The sequence below is a fragment of the Trachemys scripta genome, chromosome 10 (assembly GCF_013100865.1).
Source record: "Trachemys scripta elegans isolate TJP31775 chromosome 10, CAS_Tse_1.0, whole genome shotgun sequence".
Classification (NCBI taxonomy): Eukaryota; Metazoa; Chordata; order Testudines; family Emydidae; genus Trachemys; species Trachemys scripta.
In genome coordinates this window covers 47565854-47586083 of record NC_048307.1, presented here as the reverse complement: position 1 = coordinate 47586083, position 20230 = coordinate 47565854, and the positions used below count along the sequence as shown (strand labels likewise).

At 45.5% G+C, this 20230-nt stretch overlaps 1 protein-coding gene across 1 annotated transcript; it reads left to right on the top strand.

Annotated features, from left to right (window-relative positions):
• The first annotated feature begins 848 nt into the window (after positions 1-848).
• On the top strand, positions 849-14418 carry LOC117884143 (cytochrome c oxidase subunit 5A, mitochondrial). Its single transcript, XM_034784293.1, has 5 exons — positions 849-1057; positions 8051-8167; positions 10351-10472; positions 12079-12201; positions 14258-14418. The coding sequence occupies exons 1-4, from the start codon at positions 967-969 to the stop codon at positions 12190-12192; spliced, it is 444 nt and encodes a 147-aa protein (XP_034640184.1). The 5' UTR covers positions 849-966; the 3' UTR covers positions 12193-12201; positions 14258-14418.
• The last annotated feature ends 5812 nt before the right edge of the window (positions 14419-20230 follow it).

The following is a 20230-nucleotide window of genomic DNA, read 5'->3' as shown; positions in this document are numbered from 1 at the left end:
TTATAGTTAATAAACTTGTTTTTATTATTAAACCCAGTTTGTGCAATTTATAACTGGGAGGGGGGAGGGAGAAGTTGTGCATATCTCTTTCCACATTGAGGGAGAGGGTGAATTTTTATGAGCTTGTACTGTGCGGAGCTTTCAAAACAGTACAAGATGGTATTATCTTGGGTGTACTCTCCAGAGAAGAGCTGCACTTGCGTGCTGGGTGATTTCCTAGCTGAGTCTTCTCATAGAGAGCTGTTTGCAGACTCTGTGTGATTCTACAGCTGATGTGACCCTACCTGTGCATGTGTGCTGCCAAAGGCCAGAGAGCCTAATTCAGCAAGAGAGGGAGCCCAGGCTAGCGGAGCAGGCAGGTTCCATTAAATCCCAGGACATCATGTGCATCCCAGAAAGGGGGTTCAAACCATCACACCTACCTCCCGCTGAACTCAATGGGAGTTAGGAGCCTAAATACCTTTGCGGCTTTAGTTACCACCTACTAGCCCCCACGTGGCAGGAACAGGCCCTTCCTGGGGTGGACGCAGTCCAAGGGAGAAGCCCAGTTCCCCCCTTTTCTTGGCTTAGGAGAGCAGCGCCCCCCACCTGGCCTGGGGGAGCAACTTCAAGTCCCCCTCCTGTTCCGATCTGCCCCATTCTGAGGCAGGATGGGGGGGCAAGGGGAGGGGGCAGCCTGTCCTACTCACCCGCCCCGTCCCTCTGCTATCAGCAGCCATCGCTCCCCGCCGGCCCCCCTTCAAAATGGCCGCCCGCGCCCCTCCTCCCCTCCGCTCCGCAAGGCCCCGCCCCCTTGCGGCTCCTCGCTGTCACGTGGCGGGGGCGGTTTGTCCCCCCGGCGACGCCGTAGCCGCTGCCCCTCCCCTTGCCCTCGATCCAGGCGCGTGGTGGTGGCCTCTGAGCGCGGCCGGCGAGAGGAAGCCTCGCGCCCCGGTTGTCCCGTCCCGCTCCCCAGCCCGTGTCGCTATGTTGGGAGCTGCCCTGCTCCTTCGTCGCTGCACCGCCGCCGGCCTCCGTGGCCTGGCCCGGCGGGTCCGACAGCCGCCCGCCGCCGCCGGTGAGTGAATGAGCGGAGGAGCGAGCGGCGCCTTGTTCCCGCTTCTCGGCGCTGGCCCCGGGCCGCTGGAGCCCGGCCGCGCTGGCGCCCCCGGCCCTGCCCCGGCCCCCCTCGGCTCCGCGGTCACGGGCGGGGCTGTGGGGGCGCCCAGTTCCGGGCGCGCCCAGCGGCGGGGCCCCGGGGGGCTGCGCCGGCCCGGCAGCGCCGTGTCCTTGCGGTGACCTGAGGTGTCACTCAAGGACTGGCTGCACCTGCGGCCTAGTGTGAGCCCCCCGCACCCTCCCCCGCACCCCGTCCCCTCTTCCTCCGCCTCACTCCGGTCCCCCCTTCCCCCGCCGCGGCTGTGGTAGCCTCGTCCCCCCCGCGCCTCGGCCGAAGTCCTCGCGCCGCCCCGTGGCATGAGCGGAGGGCCCGGGCTAGGACACCGCCCTGCTCCGTCAAAGTTATCGCCTTCAGGTCGAGCCTCCGGTGCCTGCGCCGGGGTCCCCCGCGTGCCGAAGCGGGAGCCGCGCCCGCCAAGGAGCGCTGGGGATGGCTGCATCCGTGGCCGCCACGGGAAGGTGACATTGAGCTGGCTGAAGGGGAGAGGGAGGTGAAGCCTGCACGGGCACCTGTGCTAGCCTCCCTGCAAGGGAGAGGAGGTAGTGTCGGCCCTGATTCTGGCCCCCACCTCCCTGATGGGGAGTAGGTCTCTCCTTAGGGAAGGGCAGCAAAGGGGGCTAGGTTAGTTGGGGCCAGCCCAGCTGGCCTATTTCGCAATGCCGCTACCTTTGTCTCCGTTGCCCGTTTTGCTTCCTCTTTCATGCTTGTCTCTCTCCACTCGCTGTCTAGCATTTCTGCAGTGACTCAGATTTGAAGATAGTTGGCACCACTTGCAGCCACGATATGGGCCTTTCTATAACAAAACTAACCTGTCTGTGGCATGCAAATCTTGATTTGTGTAAACCAGCCTAGTAGGCTTTCCTTGTTCTCCTAGTGTTATGAAAAATATATGTTCTGGTTAATCTCACATGCCTTGCAACCAAAGGGAAAACAAATCTTGAGTGCAAGTGTTAAGGTTTACTAATCCTCAGATTAGTAGGACAGTGACAGAATGTCTGTATAGCAGTAGTTCTCAACCAGGGGTTCACAGAGGTCTTGCAGGGGGTACATCAACTCATCTAGATATTTGCCTAGTTTTACAACAGGCTATGAAAAATGCACTTGCAAAGTCAGTACAAACGAAAATTTCATACAATGATTTGTTTATATGGATCTATATAATATACCAGGGGTAGGCAACCTATGGCAGGTGTGCCAAAGGCGGCATGCGAGCTGATTTTCAGTGGCACTCACACTGCCCAGGTCCTGGCCACTGGTCCAGGGGGCTCTGCATTTTAATTTAATTTTAAATGAAGCTTCTTAAACATTTTAAAAACCTTATTTACTTTACATACAACAATAGTTTAGTTATATATTATAGACTTCTAGAAAGAGACCTAAAAACGTTAAAATGTATTACTAGCACACAAAACCTTAAATCAGAGTGAATAAATGAAGACTCGGCACACCACTTCTGAAAGGTTGCTGACCTCTGTACTATATACTGAAATGTAAATAATATTTATATTGATTTATAATATGGTAAAAAATGAAAAAGTAAGCAATTTTTCAGTAATAGTGTGCTGTGGCATTTTTGTATTTCTATGTCTGATTTTGTAAGTAAATTGTTTTTTAAGTGAGGTGAAACCTGGGGGTACACAAGACAAATCAGACTCCTGAAAGGGGTACAGTAGTCTGGAAAGGTTGAGAGCCACTGCTGTAGAAAGAGCATATCATGCTCTTGTCTGAAATTATTACTAGGCCTCTAAGGCTATTGGTTTCAAAAATGTACCACTTGCAAACTCAAATCTGTGTCTACAGTAAACTTAAATCAGGAGTCATTCCTGGGATAGATTGTATCTTTGCTTTTTCAAAAAGAAAATGAAGGTGGACTGAGGAAGTTGATATTGCTGCATCCCTGTTTATATTCTGAAGTGTTCAAGTGGTTTCCTAAAAGCAGCCAGGCTACCATTAAATCATAAGTTTGAAAAGAATGCTTATGTAAAATTTGTTGCTGTATCTTCCTCCTTTTCTTCCTGGTCTTCAATTCTGTATCTTGATGTTCACTCTGTTGAATTGCTCATCAAGGTTAAGCTTTCTCTGATTGCTTTCAAGCGCCTATGTTTAAATCTCTGACCTAGGCCTGGTCTACACTAGAAAATTAGGTTGGCATAACTATGTAGGTCAGGGGTGTGAAAAATCCCCTCCCCTCCAAATAGCGTAGTTAAAACAACCTAAGTCCCTATGTAGAAAACACTAGGTCAATGGCAGAATTCTTCCATCTATCTAGCTGCTGCCTCTTGAGGAGGTGGATCACCTATGCAGACAGGAGAATCCCTCCCATTGGGATAGGTAGTGTCTATGCAAGTGCTGCTGAGACACAGCTGTGCCACTGTAGTATCTTAAATACAAACAAGCCCCTTGTCTCCCTTCTCATACACCTCTTCTGGTTCCTCGTCTTTTGTATTCCATCAATGCTAACCTTCTTATAGCCTTTCACAAAAGTCTGTGTGCTACCCTCTCTGCTACCCTATGTGCTTGGAATGTCCTTTCATGTTTCCAAGTCTCCATCCTTATCTCATTCACATCACTCCCAAGACCCACTTTTGCAGCATCACCTCCACAAAATGTTTCATGCTTTAAAAAAATTATGCCTCCAAGATGCATTTGTCTAAACTGAGTAATGGCATAAGAGTATCTGTAAACTTGTATTTCCCTCCTCCCACTTTCTGGTGTGTGCTTCATTCCTGTATAACTTTGTCAAGTGCATCTCTAGATTGTAAGTTCCCTGGCACAGAGACCTGTCTCTTTTTTGTGTGAAATGCCTAGCACACTTGAGTGTAGTGTACAATGTCCTGTTTTCTGTTGCTGGGCATGTCTTCACTCAAACTTATTTTTTTAAATTAATCTCTTTAAATGGTCCTTTTTTATATATACACACCTCCACTTCCTCTCCCCTGTCCCCCAGCACTCTTCTGACCTTGTCTTTCTTCTACCAATGTTTTACTTTTGCTTTTGTTGTGTCCCCATCTTCCTCTGGAGATCAGCTGAGTGCAAGTCTGGCTTGACCACCAAATAGAGATGAGTATGTTGGATAGTGAGGGGTAACAGTGAATTTGAGGCCGTCCCCTTCTAAATGTGGGTATGTTGACAGCTCTTCGTCACAGTATAATTTTAGTATTTATATCACATTCCAGCTGGATCTAAATATTTTATAAATATGTCAATTTTGGAATATCTCCTATAAAAGGGAGGTGGTAAGTATTATTCACTTTTACCTATAAGTAGACAAGGTGTTTGGAAGCTGTAACTTGCCCAAGGTCACGAAGCAAGTCAGCAGTAGAGTTAGGAATATATCCTGGAAGCTTTGAGTTCTAGCTCCTAGCTCTTAATATTCAAGTGCACAAGTATCTATTTCTAAAAGGATGTTATTAACTTAATTGGCCTGTAACATATAATTTTGTAAACATGCAGTTATAAAAACTAAAACCAATGGACATATTTTCATGACACTTCCTTAAAAACATAGTTTAATCTTCAGTAATTGCAACTCAAAACACAGGCAGTAAGAATCTGAAAGTGAAAATGACTTAATTGACTTCTATATAGGTTGTAATACCACGCTCATCACCGTAATACTTGAGCAACTTCTAGTAATGCATTAAGCTATATGGCTGTTGTATTTGTACTGTCATATTTTCCCTTGGAGAAGTGTGTGTAGTAGACTATCATATGTTGGAATTTTTTATAATACATATGTTGCTATATATGTCAGAAAAAGCAAAGTCAAAGAAATGTGCCTTTTGCTTATAGTGGAAGGTGGTGAAGATTGTGATGGTGTCCCTAGCCTCTGTTTGCCAGAAGCTGGGAATGGATGACAGGGCATAGATCACTTGATGATTTCATGTTCTGTTCATTCCCCCTGGGGCACCTGGCATTGGCCACTGATGGAAGATACTGGGCTAAATGGACCTTTAGTCTGACCCAGTATGGCCGCTCTTGTGATGGTCCTTAGTTCCTCTGAGAGCTCATTCCACAGTCTTGGGTTGATGCCTGAGAAAACTCTCCCCAATACTTCCATTTTCCAGCTTGAGATTTTGGGGGGGGAGAAGGGGAGAGGAAAAGGAAATTGGTTTTTTAAAATTTACGCTTTTAATCTTAAATTTAGTACGCCCACACACAAGGAACATTGTTTGAAATATGATTAAGTTGACAGCATTTTTTTAACTTAAGTAGCCATCGTTATAGAGGTGTACCACATTTAAAGCATTAAAAATCAAGAATATGTCAAGTGAAGGTCTGATTATTACAAAGTAGTTCAGAATACTCTTTTCTCCCAGATCCCTGAATACTTGTGTACCTGGAAGGTGAAGGGTTGTCAGTCATTCTAGACAAATTTAATGAGTTTCAATTGACTTCCAATTAGCTACAATTGAGTGGTATACCTGAGGGTGTTCATTGTCCATTCTATTAGGAAGGCATTGTAATACTGTGGAGAGATATGCATCTTTTTAAGAGAACTCTTTGATTTCTAAATCAGTAATTCATAATCTACATTTTGAATGATGCAATAATCTGTTACGTTTTGGGGAACATTGAATACACTGTGAAAGCTTTGTTCAAATGATGTACTGAATCAATGTCTGGCAAGAATCTGTTGCACTCAGGCCATTCTGTTAAACGTAACTTTAGTCTGACTATGTATTGGAGAGAGTGATGTTTAGGAGAACATTCCTTTGTATTTTGCAATTTTTTTTGTAATTAGGATCCATTGTCTTAAGTCCATATTGTGTTTTTAGGAAAATTATATTTGCTTCATGCTTAATGGTAAATTTCCTAGTGTCACTTCAAGCTAGAAAAAAAATGGTTAGTCAGCATGAACAAACCAAAGTATAGCACAGAAGTCTTTAACACACATTAAACATTTATATAGTGCTGTAGATGCAGATAGCACTTTACAAAACATAGAATAAGACATGCCCCCGCCCCAGAGAACTTAATAAAACTTTGGTCAATATGAACAAAATAATGTGTTGCATCTAAGTTAGAAAGGAATGAGTCTTAACTTCTTTCCCTTTTCTCCTAGACTCTTGTCTTTAGGGTAGGCTAGGTTGGCAATTAGTGCCATGCTCCTGAGTGCAATTACTCTTTCAACAGTACCAATCATAGAGTGAAATTGATGGGTCCTAGTCATCTTTATCATCTGTGGGTGGAGCAGCTGGGGAAGCACTTACTCTTGAGAGTACGGATCTAACTGCCTGTTTGCGCAGCAGCTAGTCCCATAGCTGTTAGTTGCTGTTGGCAAAGGCTACTTGTTCATCCCTTGTTTAGTGTTCAGAAAACCCCTTGTGATAAAGAACAGTATTAGGGGAGGAAACTAGATTACAACCATGTTAATTGAATTCATCTTAGAAACCAGCCCACTTTTATTAAATTTAAATGAATGTTTTTAAGAAACTGTCAGATACTCAAGTTTCAATGGAAACTTAGTGCTGATGACAACCCCAAAGATTGAGGTTCTGTGCTGACTCATTGAATAGCTGTAGTAGTGATAATGTAGATTTCCACCACAAGGCTTCACTATTCTATTCTTGGGGTAAGAGTAGTTCTGCCTCCAGGATGCCGCTGGAGACAGCATAGGTGTTTTTTGGGGACTGGACACTTGTACACAAAGGCACTATACAAATGCTACCAAGTCACTTTACTCAGGCCACTGAACAGCCATTAATTGAAAGTTAGCTTTCATCCACTATTGAATCTGGTTACCCAGACTTGTGTGTATCCTGCTACTTCTCCCTCTGAGTCATCCAATTGTCCTACCCTCTCAGTGTTTCTTACTGTTAGAAATAGGATTTAGAAACTAGAAAACATTTCCTCCCTTAGATTACTAAACCAACTATTTAGCAATTGTAGGGCTTACATGGGGAAATCATTCCACAATAAAGTAGAGTGTAAATTTGAAACACAATAGCTATTCTGCAACAACTCCCTGGGTGAATGCTCTTATTCTGAAGTAAGTGTCTACATAAGGAGCTATTGTGGAATAGCTATTCTGGTCAATTTCCATACGTAGACAAGCCCTTAGGAGGCAGGAATGGTGGAGTTCACTTTCTGCTTTCCCACCATTTCATTTGATGCAAAAATTGGCATAGTGTTAGCTGGCAAATATCCTTGTGAAGTCATAAATGATGACAGTGTTGCCAACTAGATACTGTAAATAGAGCTTCCTGAATGTTGACTACCATTTTTGGCTGGTTTACTCCTTTGCTGCAGAGCAAAGGTACTGCAGTGGTTTTTCTTTTTCTATTTGGGGACCTGGAAGCCTTTTTAAAAATTAATTGTTCAACAACAGATTCTAACAATTTCAGGGTGATCACTTTTATTAAGCATAAACTAGTGCTTTTTTGAGAGCTGGTAACTACAATTTTGAATCCAGTTTGTAAACATTTTGTAGATTTGCTCTTTCAAAGGGAGAGCAAACACTTACTTGAAAGGCCTTTACTTGGACCGTCTTACCACAGAGCACATCACTGGGACTTTAAATGTACTGAATTAGTGACTCAGATCTATTATGTACTTGCTGCATCCTGACTAAAGTTATGTCTACACAGCAAAGAAAAATCCACAGCTGACCCATGCCAGTTGACTCAGGCTGCGGGGCTGTTCCGTTGTGTAGACTGGAGCCCGAACTCTGAGATCCTCCCACCCCGCAGAGTCTTAAAGCCCAAGCCCAGAAGTCTATACAGCATTGACACAGCCCTATGAGCTCAAGTCAGCTTGCGTGGGCTAGCTGTGGGTATCTAGTTGCTGTGTAGACATGACGACGTCATAGCTGCAGTCTCTTGGCCTAAGTTTTTGAACTAAATTTCTTCTGTTTTCACTTCAACTCTTTCTTCTTCCTTCCTCACACAGCTGTGTTGCCTGCTCGTTGCTACTCTCATGGGACACAAGAGTCAGATGAAGAATTTGATGCTCGCTGGGTGACATACTTCAACAAACCAGATATTGATGCCTGGGAGCTAAGGAAAGGTGTGTTAAAAGGGAAGGAAGGAATGTCTGATATTGAAATACTCATGGCTATGGTAATATGGGGAAACCTAAACTGCTTTGAAATATTATGACCCCTGAACGTTACAGCTATGTCAGAAAGTAAAAGTTTATGCTATAGCAGGGCAGATATGCTGTGCTATAGGCAGAGAGCTCAGAAATTCTCCCAAAATTCACTTCCATAATACTGAACTGTACGGTCGGTGTATGTTTTCTAAACTACCTTGAATGACACAAACTACTACACTTACTCTGTAATATTAGACATTTGTGAAGGAGTTAAAAGAACCCAGGAACCTCCAGTGTAGTCTTAACTTACTGAGTGCTAATCAAGGGCATAGGGTGATGGGGTCTTGCCTTTTCTAGAATGTAGACACCTGAGATTAAGGAGTGGGGTTACTTGTGTAGTCCAAGTGCAATCCGTGTGACTTGCTGCTTCATTGTGATTGCTGTATCAGCACTGTTAAGATGGTCAGTGATGTAGTATAGTGGCTTTCAAACTTTTTTTCTGGGGACCCAGTTGAAGAAAATTGTTGATGCCCGCAACCCAATGGAGCTGGTGATGAGGGGTTTGGGGTGTGGGAGGGGCTCAGGACTGGGACAGAGGGTTGGGGTGAGGGCTGTGGAGTGGGGCTGGGAATGAGGGGTTCAGGGTGTGTGGGGGGCTCTGGGCTGGGGTCGGGGTGTGGGAGGGGGGTCAGGGATCTGGGCTGGGGGTGCAGCCTCTAGGATGGTGCTGGGGATGAGGGGATTGGGGTGCAGGAAGGGGTTGGGGCACGGACTTGCTTCTGGTGGCTCCCGATCAGTGGCGCAGCTGGGGTGCAAGAGACAGGCTTCCTGCCTGTCCTGGCACCGCGGATCATGCTGCGCCCCAGAAGTGGCCAGCAGCAGGTCTGGCTCCTAGGCAGAGGCATGCAAGCAACTCCGCGCAGCTCTCACCCGCAGGCACCGCCTCCTAGGTCCCGGCCAATGGGAGTTCAGAGCCGGTGCATGAGGTGAGGGCAGCGAGTGGAGCCCTGTGGCCCCACTGCCTAGAAGCTGGACCCGCTGCTGGCCGCTTCTGGGGCGCAGCATTGGAACAGGTAGGCACTAGCCCGCCTTAGCTGGGCAGCCCCGCCAATGGGACTTTTAACATTCCACTCGGCAGTGTTCACCAGAGCCGCTAGGGTCCCTGGGTGCTGAGCAAGGCGACCCAGTGCCTTACGTGCCGCAACCTAACACTGGGTCACAACCCAAACTTTGAAAAACACTGATGTAATAGATCTGGAGTTCACTTCTTATAGCTAAGGCTACGTTTTAGTCACGGATATGTTTAGTAAAAGTCGCAGGGCTGTGAACAAAAAGTCACGGGCCCATCATCTGTCCATAACTTTTACTAAAAATACCTGCCCTGACTAAAACCTGGGCGGGCGGGCGGCCGTGGGTGCTCTTGGGGGGGGGGGCAAAAACACGGTCGGGGTGTGTGTGGGTGCTTGGGGGAGGGGGGGAGGTTGTGGCTGGCAGGGCCTTCCTACTGTCTCTGCGTCCCTGCAGCTCCTAGGCGGTGGAGCCAGGGGTCAGGACAGGGGCTCTGCTACTCCTGCAACAAGCACTGGCTGCCGCAGCTCCCATTGGCTGGGAACTGCAGCCAATGGGAGCTGCGGGGATGGCGCCTGCAGGCAGTGCGTGGTGCGGAGACTTCCCGCCCCTGCTCTGCCTAGGAGCTGCAGGGAGGCCATGCCGGTAGGAGCTGGGGAGTCTACTACCCCAAGGTAGGCATCCCCGCTCTCCCCAACTCCCTGCCCCTAGCCCTGAGCCCCCTCCCACACACCCAAACTCCTGCTGCTGGCCCAGGGGCTGCCCGATCTTTTTTGTTAAAGCTTTTGTAAATAATGAGATCACGTGACTAGCATCATACTGCAATGGCAAGAAAAGAGTGAAAGGAACAGATGGGGGAAAATAGTTCTGGAATGTGGAAGAGATAAGATTGAAATTGATTTTGATGGTGCTTGTTTATCACCATGATGATCATGTTAAAAATATCATGGAGATGGAAGGAAAGTGGATGATGAGGGAGACCCTAGGCTGAACTTTGAAAAGAACTCTCGCAACAGGTTCTAACCCTTCTTTTACCTATTAAATAATGAGGGTTTCCTCAGGCTGTCATTCTTATCTTCTTCTGACAGGCATGAACACGTTGGTGGGCTACGATCTGGTGCCAGAACCAAAAATCATCGATGCTGCTTTGAGAGCATGCAGACGGTTAAATGACTTTGCTACTGCGGTCCGCATCCTAGAAGTTGTAAAGGTCCGTATAGTGGTGACTTGGGGTATGTTGGAAATGCTGCTGCTTGTGCTTTCATGCTGCTGAAAGGGTTTTAAAATGGAGATGAGTCTCCTAGCTTCTCATGTTGTATTTTCACCCACCTAAGCAGGGGAAACCCCCAGTTTCCTGATGGTACTGGAACTAGTAGTTTGACTAAGATTGCATGGCCAAAATCAGTTTTAATTTGTTGCTGTTTAAGTACCAACAGAAAATCCCTCCTGTATAGGATCACAGGTGTAAATGCACTGGATACAGCTGTACTTCTTCCTTCCCCTCTATTGACCCTCCTCTTTAGAAGAGAACAGAATAAAGAGGTGAGCCTCTGCCGCCCACACTGTAGAATATGAGAAAAGGAACATGTCGTCCCCTTTTCTTCACCAGGCAAACTTGTAGGAGAATCGTGTGCTAATGTGGCCTGACTTTCAGAAGTGTCTATACTGGACATATCTTTTAAGGGAGACCAAACTGAGACCTTGCCTATCACCAAATCATCTAAAACATACATATGAATATAAATAGCATGGCTGTGAAAGTCAAACAGCTCTGTACAACTGTAGCATTTTTTCAGGGAATTTAACAAAGATGACCACATGCTAAACTTATCGTCTCTCTTTTCTCTGCACCCTGTCTTTTTTTGCTCTCCTCCTCCTTCCTTCTATGCCAGAATGACTGGCCACTGAGATGATTCTTGAAAATATTTCCTTTGGGGGAAATGTAGGGGATCAGATTGGTTTATAACCCCCCTCCCAAACTTCTCTTCTCCCCTAAAACCCTGTTTGAAAGGCTTTTGTGGGGGTGACTTCTCCTTAACCCCTGAAAGAAACACGAAACTAACGTTTTATGTTTTATAAACTGACCCTTTCTTTGGACTTGTTTAGATATTCGTGTATCTCTTGCTCTTTTTTGCCAAAGCAATCAACAGGCAGCCCTCAAACTGGTCTGCAGAGCATCTAGAGATGTGTGGAGAGCCAGCTGTTCACCTAGTGCTGTTTTTCCTTGTATTCAGTTTGTATGTTTCATTACAGATAGTCTGGGAGGGGGGTTTCTGAAACACTCAGCTTTGTCCTAACTCTGCTTCCAGTGGGAGTTCTGTGCAGCACAAAATCTCACACCACCCATTTATTTTCCATGTAAGCAACTGCTGTGGTTTAATAGGCAATGAGGTGGCCTGCATGATAGTGAATGCGGGAGGGTAGTCCACATAACTGTGGTTAGGTTGGAAGAAGTCCACATTATGAACACTTGAAAAACACTGCAGTAAATGAATGAATTTAGCTACTACCTCTTTGTACTTGACTCCAGCCAAATAAGTACAAGCTGTGATTAGCGGACTTCAGTGTAGATATTCTATGGAAGGTTCATCTGATTTTTTTTGTTTTGTTTGTTCTTAAGCAGTGCTACAATGTTACCTTTCCATCTTATTGGGGATAAACTATTTTATCACTAGCAATAAGTGGATCAAGCTGTAGATCCTGTTGTGAGTACGTTATTCTCAGACACAGGCAGACATAGTCTGGCATACAGTGCAATATTGATTTTTCTTTGCCATCTCTTTGCTATTGAATTAATTTTTTCCTCTTCTGATTAGGACAAGGCAGGCCCTCACAAGGAAATCTACCCTTATGTTATCCAGGAACTTAGACCAACTTTGAATGAATTGGGAATCTCCACTCCAGAGGAACTGGGCCTGGACAAAGCATAAACATAATTGGTAAGGGGAACCGTATCTTCCTAGAACCCTGAGATGGGACTACGTAGCCTAAAACTCCTTTTAAGGGTATATAGCAGTCTTCCTTGGATATAAGGAACCCCTAAAGAGAAGGGTGGTGGAATGCATGTTTCATAGGTAAGACTTTTGGGACTTGCACTACCTGGCAATGGAAAACAATTCAGTAGTGTCTACAGTAAGGTTATGCTCAGTGAAAAGTTCAGAGTTCTCTTTTTAGTTATATATACAGAATGAGGGTGTCTAAAGTCCAATTCCTAATTGTAATGATTTCTGTGAAAAGAAATCAAAGGGGCTGTGGGTGAGAGACTGGTGTGGTAGACTAATCTGAGCATGGTTTAATAAGTGGAGAGAGGTTTTTGTAACAGAAATCGTAATATTCAGTTACTGAAATATTTCCCCTAGAGTCTCTAATGCATCCTGAAAATGAAAGGAGGTTAACATTGACAGATGTCTTTTTAAATCCAAGGATCCTAGACTCCATTCCTAAATGGAAAACTTTAGATGGTGCCTTTAATAAAAGTAAAAGAGGGCCTATCAAATGCATTTGTCCAAATACAGCAAGAAGACAGAAGATATGTGGAGAGAAACATTTTCATGTGTTGATAATTTTGATCACCTAGCTGTAGTACTACTAAAATCTAATAATGTGTTTCTGCTGCTTGGAGGGCAGGCAGTGAGGGGAAGAGGCAATGTTCAGTGTTCTAGATGTTTGCTTGATTGATACAATTACTGGTCTTTAAAGAATCCTCATTTCTTTTCAGTGTTGCAGCTTTGAGTCTGTTGCCTTGACAATAAGCTGTTACCATACTTGCTCAGAAGTATATAAAATTTTTGCTTCCCAGCAGTCTTTGCAAGAAGCTCTTTCCCTCCCTATGGAAGGATCATCCCAGATGAAATGGTGCTAATCTTTACTTTAACATCTCAGTCTGTCTAACCCTTTTAAACAGAAGATAGAACAGGACACTAGTGCTTCCCTATGTTGGGAAGTGGTCCCATTGCTGGCAACAACTGTCCGCAGGATTGAAGCTGCTGATGTAGAAGGGATAAATCTTCTGCATCTTTCAAAAGTGTGATCTGGCTCCACCCAGTGCTGAAAATAGCACTGTCCCCTTCAGCTGTTCAAAAAGCACAGCACTGGCTTGGGGGAACCCTTTGCTTACAACATAGTGGACAGGTCAATTTCATAGCGTAGCTAGGGCTTATGTGCTCGGTGGGCAAAACTCCTGTTGGCTTCAGTAGTTTCAAGCGCAGTTTCAAGGAGCTGTTTTAGCTCAAAGTTAATCTCTGTTCTAGTCTAACGTTCTTTAATGGTGCTTGGGGGAGGTATTTTCAGTGCTTCAAAGGCGATGGATCTGTTTTTAGGGTTAAGCTTGAAAGCTGGTATCTGTCCTCAAATTCAAATACAACTTGAATGGGAATCTACATCCTGTTTTAAAGTAATAAGTTTCCCATTGTCTAACATTAGCTAATGCTTATGTTGCTGCATCACTGGCTGACAGCTTGGTACCAAAAGGCTGTCAGTTGGCCAATGGGTATCTATCACAATAGCAAATAAGCTCCAGCCACTGAATGTAAATGTTGATTATTACGTAGACCAGAGTGAAGCATAACACGACTTTCAGTGATGATGCAACTGATGCATATCAATTTATTAGAAATGGGCTTCACTCTCAGAAAATAATGGGTTATACAGAAGATGGCTGAGCTTTTAAGCTGAGATATATGTAACCTTAAAGCATCTCAAACTTTGCATTTTCACCCTTTTAAAAACTTCAACAAATTGGCCTGTTTAAAGGGGTAAAAACTGCGTTTCTAACATTTCCCCCCACCCCTCTCGGGTGGAGTGGTAATGCTGGGTCACTGGTGCGGGTACTGCTCTTCTGGGCCTGAAGAATTAGACTGTTTGTTAAACCTGGCAATGTGTTGATTGAGTGATGGGAAGAACACCATATGATCTGAGACCACCTAAAATGGTGTGGAAGTATTGGCCTGCTTAAAGTAATTTTTTTAAACTAATCCCTTATCTGTTCTCTTCCAGATGGGCTGCACATGCATTTTATTAATGCTCAGTGATTGTACACAGTCGCCTGGAGACACAGATGTTAAAATATTACCTTATTTGAAATATCTTCTTTCTTTATTGAGCCCCAATGTATGTAATGTGAAGTTGGAACTAATAAAGGAGAAATGGGTTTGAACCGAGCTTGGTCCTTGTTGCCTCTGTGGTAATATTGAAGAGGAAAACCAAAAAATGAAATTTCCCAAGAGCAAAGTGAGTAGCGAAAATACACTTTGGATAGAGCCAGCCTGCTATTAACTGTATAACCCACCCTGAATCCATCCAGCAACAGTGTTGGTTTCCAAGGCCAGCTGCAGAGTTCCTAAATGGGATGTTATATTCACAACATGTGAAGTTTACTAGAATTCTAAAGATAAAAGTATTGTCAATTGGCCTCTCTGCACTACCTAGCAATGTAGATTAATGCAATGAGGCATGGGAGGCTTTTGCTTGGTTTCGTTGTACCCCGGAATGGGATGTAATTTAAGCAATCAGTTGTGTGCTTTCTTGACCACTGGCTGACCCAAGTCTGTTGTGTGTGACTTATGCTTACTCACACTAATGCTTGAACTTCAGTAAATCAGGGCCTCTTTTCTCCTATAGAGAACATACGTGGCATTAAGTGTTTTTAGGGACATCAATTTTAACCTGCTGAGTTTTATTTTTTAACATAAAATGGTAATTATAAGCTCTTCGGGGCAGGAATCCCATCTTTGCATTTGCTAGGTGTTGTACAAAGTAGAGGTCCCAATCTTGACCAGGACTTTGAGGTGATATGGCAATACAGATAGTGCCACTTACCTGTTTTTCCTCTCTTTAGGAATCTTTATTTCCCTTTCCCAAAAAACAATCAATATAAAACTCTTCCCTGATGACCTCACCTGCTGCTCTGCCAAGCATGGAATCTTTCAGAGGGCCTGAAGCAATGACATGTGCATCTTGAATCTGACTTGGAGTACAGTCCAAACAGCAAAACATGTTTAATATGAAAAAGGAGTGTGCATACATTCTAGAACTGTTCACTGGGGAGATTGGGGCATCTACCTCTGTATAATATGATCACTTTCTCAATCATACTCTCTCTGCCCCTGCACAGGAGTGCTAGCCCCTTCCACATGAAGGAATGAGTAACTGTAGCCAACAGCTGCTTACAGGCAATCCTAGCCAGATTAGAGTTGGGTAGCAAAAACAGACTGATAAGGGAAATTAAACAGCAAGAATATTTAATACCACACCTTATATTTATTGCTGGGCTCTTGGAATGAGCCACGCCAGTTCAAACAGTTTTTCTTTTCAAACAGTGCTGAGATAACACTGACTTCAGGAGTGTAGGCGAGAAAAGCAGTTGTTACAGCTGAGAAGGTATTTCCTCCGTATTTGGAGGTCCACAAATCTATAGCAAAGAACTGAAAAAGTAACCTGAAGATATTACTAGAAGGAATTTATCCTTTCATGAATCATCTTTTGAGCCCAGGCTTTTACAGCTAAAAAATGCAACGAACAAGACTAGGCTAACCAAAGTGTAGGCTTGTTCAAAGCATTTCACATACACTTGAACTGCTTGACCAAATCAGTGTAGTCTTTGCCAGAAGACTTGTGTCCAAAGGGAAATCTTCATGAGGGAACGAACCAAACGTTTTAAAAAACAAAACAGAAAAACTACAGATTTGATCAGATGGGTTTATTTTGGACTCTGTTGACCCTCTCACTGTAGAAAAATGGTATCGTAGTCACTATCTGTTTTGGTCACCATTGAAAAATAAGACTCAGGTGGTCACTGTCCACTTTTCACCTGGAAGTCCATCCTCTGCGTGGGGAATTGTATGCAGGGCAGGGGATTGGGGTGCAGGGTGTGGGGGGGGGGGGGGGGGGGGGGGGGGCCGGGGGGGGGGGGTGGCGGGTTGGGGGGTGGCTGGGGGGGGGGGGGTGGGCGCGTGGGGGGGGGCTGGGGGGTGGTGGTGGCGTGGGGCTGGGCGGGCGGGGGGACGTGGGGGGGTGAGGGGNGGGGGGGGGGGGGGTGCAGGAAGGGGCTCAGGGCAAAGGATTGGGGTGTACAAGGGTACTCAGGGCAGGGAGTTGGGGTGCAGGAGGGATGCGAGGTACAAGCAGGGGGCTTAGGGCAGGGAGTTAAGGGGTGGGGTTCGGGCTCCGTCCCAGTGCCGCTTACTTAAAGTGGCTCTAGGGTGGCAGCGGTGCGTACTGGGGCCAGGGCAGGCTCCCTGTATGCCTGCCCTGGCCCCACGCCATGCCGCTTCAGGAAGCGCTGGGGGAGGGAGGGCTCTGCATGCACTACTCTTGCCATGCCTCCAGGTACCTCCCCTGAAGCTCCTATTGTCCGCGGTTCCCCGTTCCTGGCCAATGGCAGCTGTGGGGGGTGGTGTCTGGAGGCAAGGGCAACACATGGAGCCCTCTGCCCCCCTGCCTGGGGGCTGCAGGGAAGTGCTGCTGGCCATTTCTGAGAGTTGTGCAGGGCCCGCAGCACCACAGGGGGCAATCCCATGGGCTGGATCCGGCCCGTGGGCCATAGTTTGCCCACCCCTGCTCTGTATGCATAAGCCTTGTCCAATGAAGTCCGTGCTCAGTGGCTGCTTTCTGTGAATGGCAAACCTAACCCCCATTAAGGCTCTTCACTGTAAAAGGAACGGGACTCATAAAGGAAGACCATGAAAATTAATCCTCCTTTTGACATTCCTGGGGTCTCAAGTTTCTTACTAGTACCTCTTTCTATTCTCACTATTGACCTCCAACTCCACCTTTTTGGAATTATTAGTATGGGGGGCAGGAGAGGGGAAATAAGCTTAATACACACGTTTCCACTGCTAGAAGCAGTTCAGATGACATCATGATGAAAAATCAGTTTTGATAATTTCTGGGGGCTCTCTAATGAAAGTTTGTTCACAATAAAACTTACCACTATTGGCTGTAGCCTCATCTAGGAAAAGCCTAAAACTGTCATGCTGTCTGAAACATCATACTCATCCTGTCTGTCGCCAGACAATATTGTCTCATTTCTTATGAGCATTAAATTCAGATGTCGTTTTTTTTTTTAAAGCACCAAACCACATTTCTGTTCTGAGAGTCCTGAAGAATGAATAACCAGAGATGTGTGTGACCAGCTTTACTACTAACAGCTTGAATGGTTATAAGCTAGCTTTACTTGGGCTTTGGCTACACTGGTGCTGTACAGCGCTGCAACTTGCTGCGCTCATGGGGTGTGAAAAAACACCCCCCTGAGCGCAGCAAGTACAGCGCTGTAAAGCGCCAGTGTAATCAGTGCCTGCAGCGCTGCACACTCGCTTGGAGCGCTGCAAGCTATTCCCCTCGGAGAGGTGGAGTACGTACAGCGCTGCGAGAGCCCTAAGATTGAGTTCCTGGGTTGGCAGAGTTCATGTGGCTGGCTGCTTGAGGTCCCATTGAAGGGCCACTTCTGTCTGAGTCAATCACATCAAAAGCATTTAAAGACAAACAATCCTTCAGAGTGGGAATACTACCTTAATGACGAGACAATCTTACTGGGTTAAGAAAAAGCTGTCTTAGCTCTCTCAAATTGCACTGTCCAAGCAAATGACCTCTGTCGTCTTCTATGCCAGTAACCAATCATGCTTACTTATCTATACCTTTTACTAGATCTATAAAATCCTAAAGAGAGAAGTCACATTACATATGCTCCTGCAACTGGCTGGGAGGAAAACCAGAGATTTTTCTTTTCTCTCTAAAAAATAGTATGAACTGTAGAAGGCTTGTAATGGGACTAGCTTGAAGTAACATACCTGAAATACAAGTCATTGAGTTCAATCATTTCTGTTTTTGAGAGAATAATGAAAAGCTGTTTATTGTTGGGAAATGTGAACATACCAGTAACCAATCAGCCAGAGTACCCATCATGGAAATGATGATACTCTAGGAAATATTCCATCAGACTTCACCTGTGACCCTTTCAGCTCTGGCTCAGGGTGGTCTATTTTCCAGTGAGACATCAAATAGGAAGAAGAAGAACAGGAGTACTTGTGTTACCTTAGAGACTAATCCACGAAAGCTTATGCTCTAATAAATTTGTTAGTCTCTAAGGTGCCACAAGTACTCCTGTTCTTCTTTTTGCGGATACAGACTAACACGGCTGCTACTCTGAAACCTATCAAATAGGAAGGTTTCAGTGCCACATTAAGTCATTGCAGAACTGATGTGGTCAGATCCTACAAGTGCATGGAAAGGGACAGTGATCATGGATACCTCAGTTGGGGAGCTCATGTGGACCACCTGCAAATTCAAGGAAGTTGTTCCCTGGATGACATGGGGTTACACATGAACATCCTGGAATTCAGAGACATCCGACTGTCCTGTATGATGTTCCTACTTATCCTCCAGAACTGAGTCCAAATCTTCACAGACAACATGACAGCTATACTCTGCCTGAACAAATGGGGGTGGGGGGTGCCCACTTCTCACCCTTCTGCCTGGAGATCATTACATTCTGGACTTGGCCCCATCAGAATGGGGCAACCCTGATGACCTTTCGTCTCCTGAGGGTAAGCAACAGTTTAGCAGACTTTCTGAGTAGGCGATCTCTGACCAATCACAAATGAACCTTGCATAGCTTCATCACAGGACTGATATTCCATTGTTGCTGATTCCCTGTAATAGACTTCTTTGCACAAAGACAATGCCAAGTGTCACAACTTTTGCTCCAGAGGAGGTCTGGGTCCAGGGTTGCTACTAGATGCCTTCCTCCTGCAGTGGAGCAGAAGCCTGTTTATGCCTTTCCATTGATTCCCAGGGTACTCTCCAAGATCAAGAGGGAAAGCCACAATCATTCTTATAGGTCCATACTGGCTGAGACAGTTTTGGCTGACAGATGTGCAATATATGTCCATTCAAACTCTAATTTAGCTCCCAGACCATCGAGACCTGATCTCACAGAACCATAACCACCTGCTGTATCCAGACCAAAGTTACAGCACCTCATGGCATGGCTGCAGGGTGGTTAAGTACTACGGACAGGAACTTCTCCCTACAGATCCAGGAAATCCTGACACAGAGCAGAAAAACATCTACCAGTAGAATGTATTTATCTAAATAGAAGAGATTCTCGATATTGACAGCCCAATGTGGTTTGGACCCAGCCCAGGTCTTGATACTAAAGATCCTCAACTACTTACTACACTTAAAACAGGCCGGCCTTTCATTTAACACTATTAATGTCCACCCCGCAGCAGTCTTAGCCTGCCATCTGCCTGTACAGTTTTGATCATCTCTTACTCCATGGTATTGAAGTTTTTCAGATGGCTATTACACACGCACCTGGGACCTTCTGAGGCTCACGGATCTTCTGTTCAAACTTCTCTCAGAATGTCCCTTACCCCACCTCACTCTACAATCTGTTTCTGGTAGCTGTCACTTCAGCCAGGAGGGTGAATAAGCTGCAGGTTCTTATGGCTAAACCCCCATGTGACATTCCATAGGGACCAGATGCTGCAAAGATATTACCCAAAGTTCATTCCTAAATTGGTCTCAGATTTTCATATACACCAATCAACCTACTGTTTTCTTCCCAAAGCCACACTCAGTCCTGGGTAAAAAGAAATTACACGCGCTATATGTAGTCAGGATTTTGCTTTATTATATTGTCAGGACCAAGCCGTTCAGGTGTATTTTAAGTAGTTAAGGAGGTAGCAGACAGAACAAGGTAGATTACTAAACTGAATACACTAAAGAAACTGGTTACATGTGTGTTCTCACCCTAAATGTGGTTCTAATAATCATCTTCACAGGCCAGATGTCCTTCCAGCCTGGGTCCAGGTCTTTTCCCTGTTCAATCTTTGTTGTTTCCAGCAGTCATCTTGGGTGGGGTAGTAGGGGAGAACTCAAGACCAGGATTACCTCCCTCCCTACCCTTAAATAGGATGTGCATTAGGCAGGAGTCCTTTGTTTCCTAGTTTGACCCCCCTTCTCTTA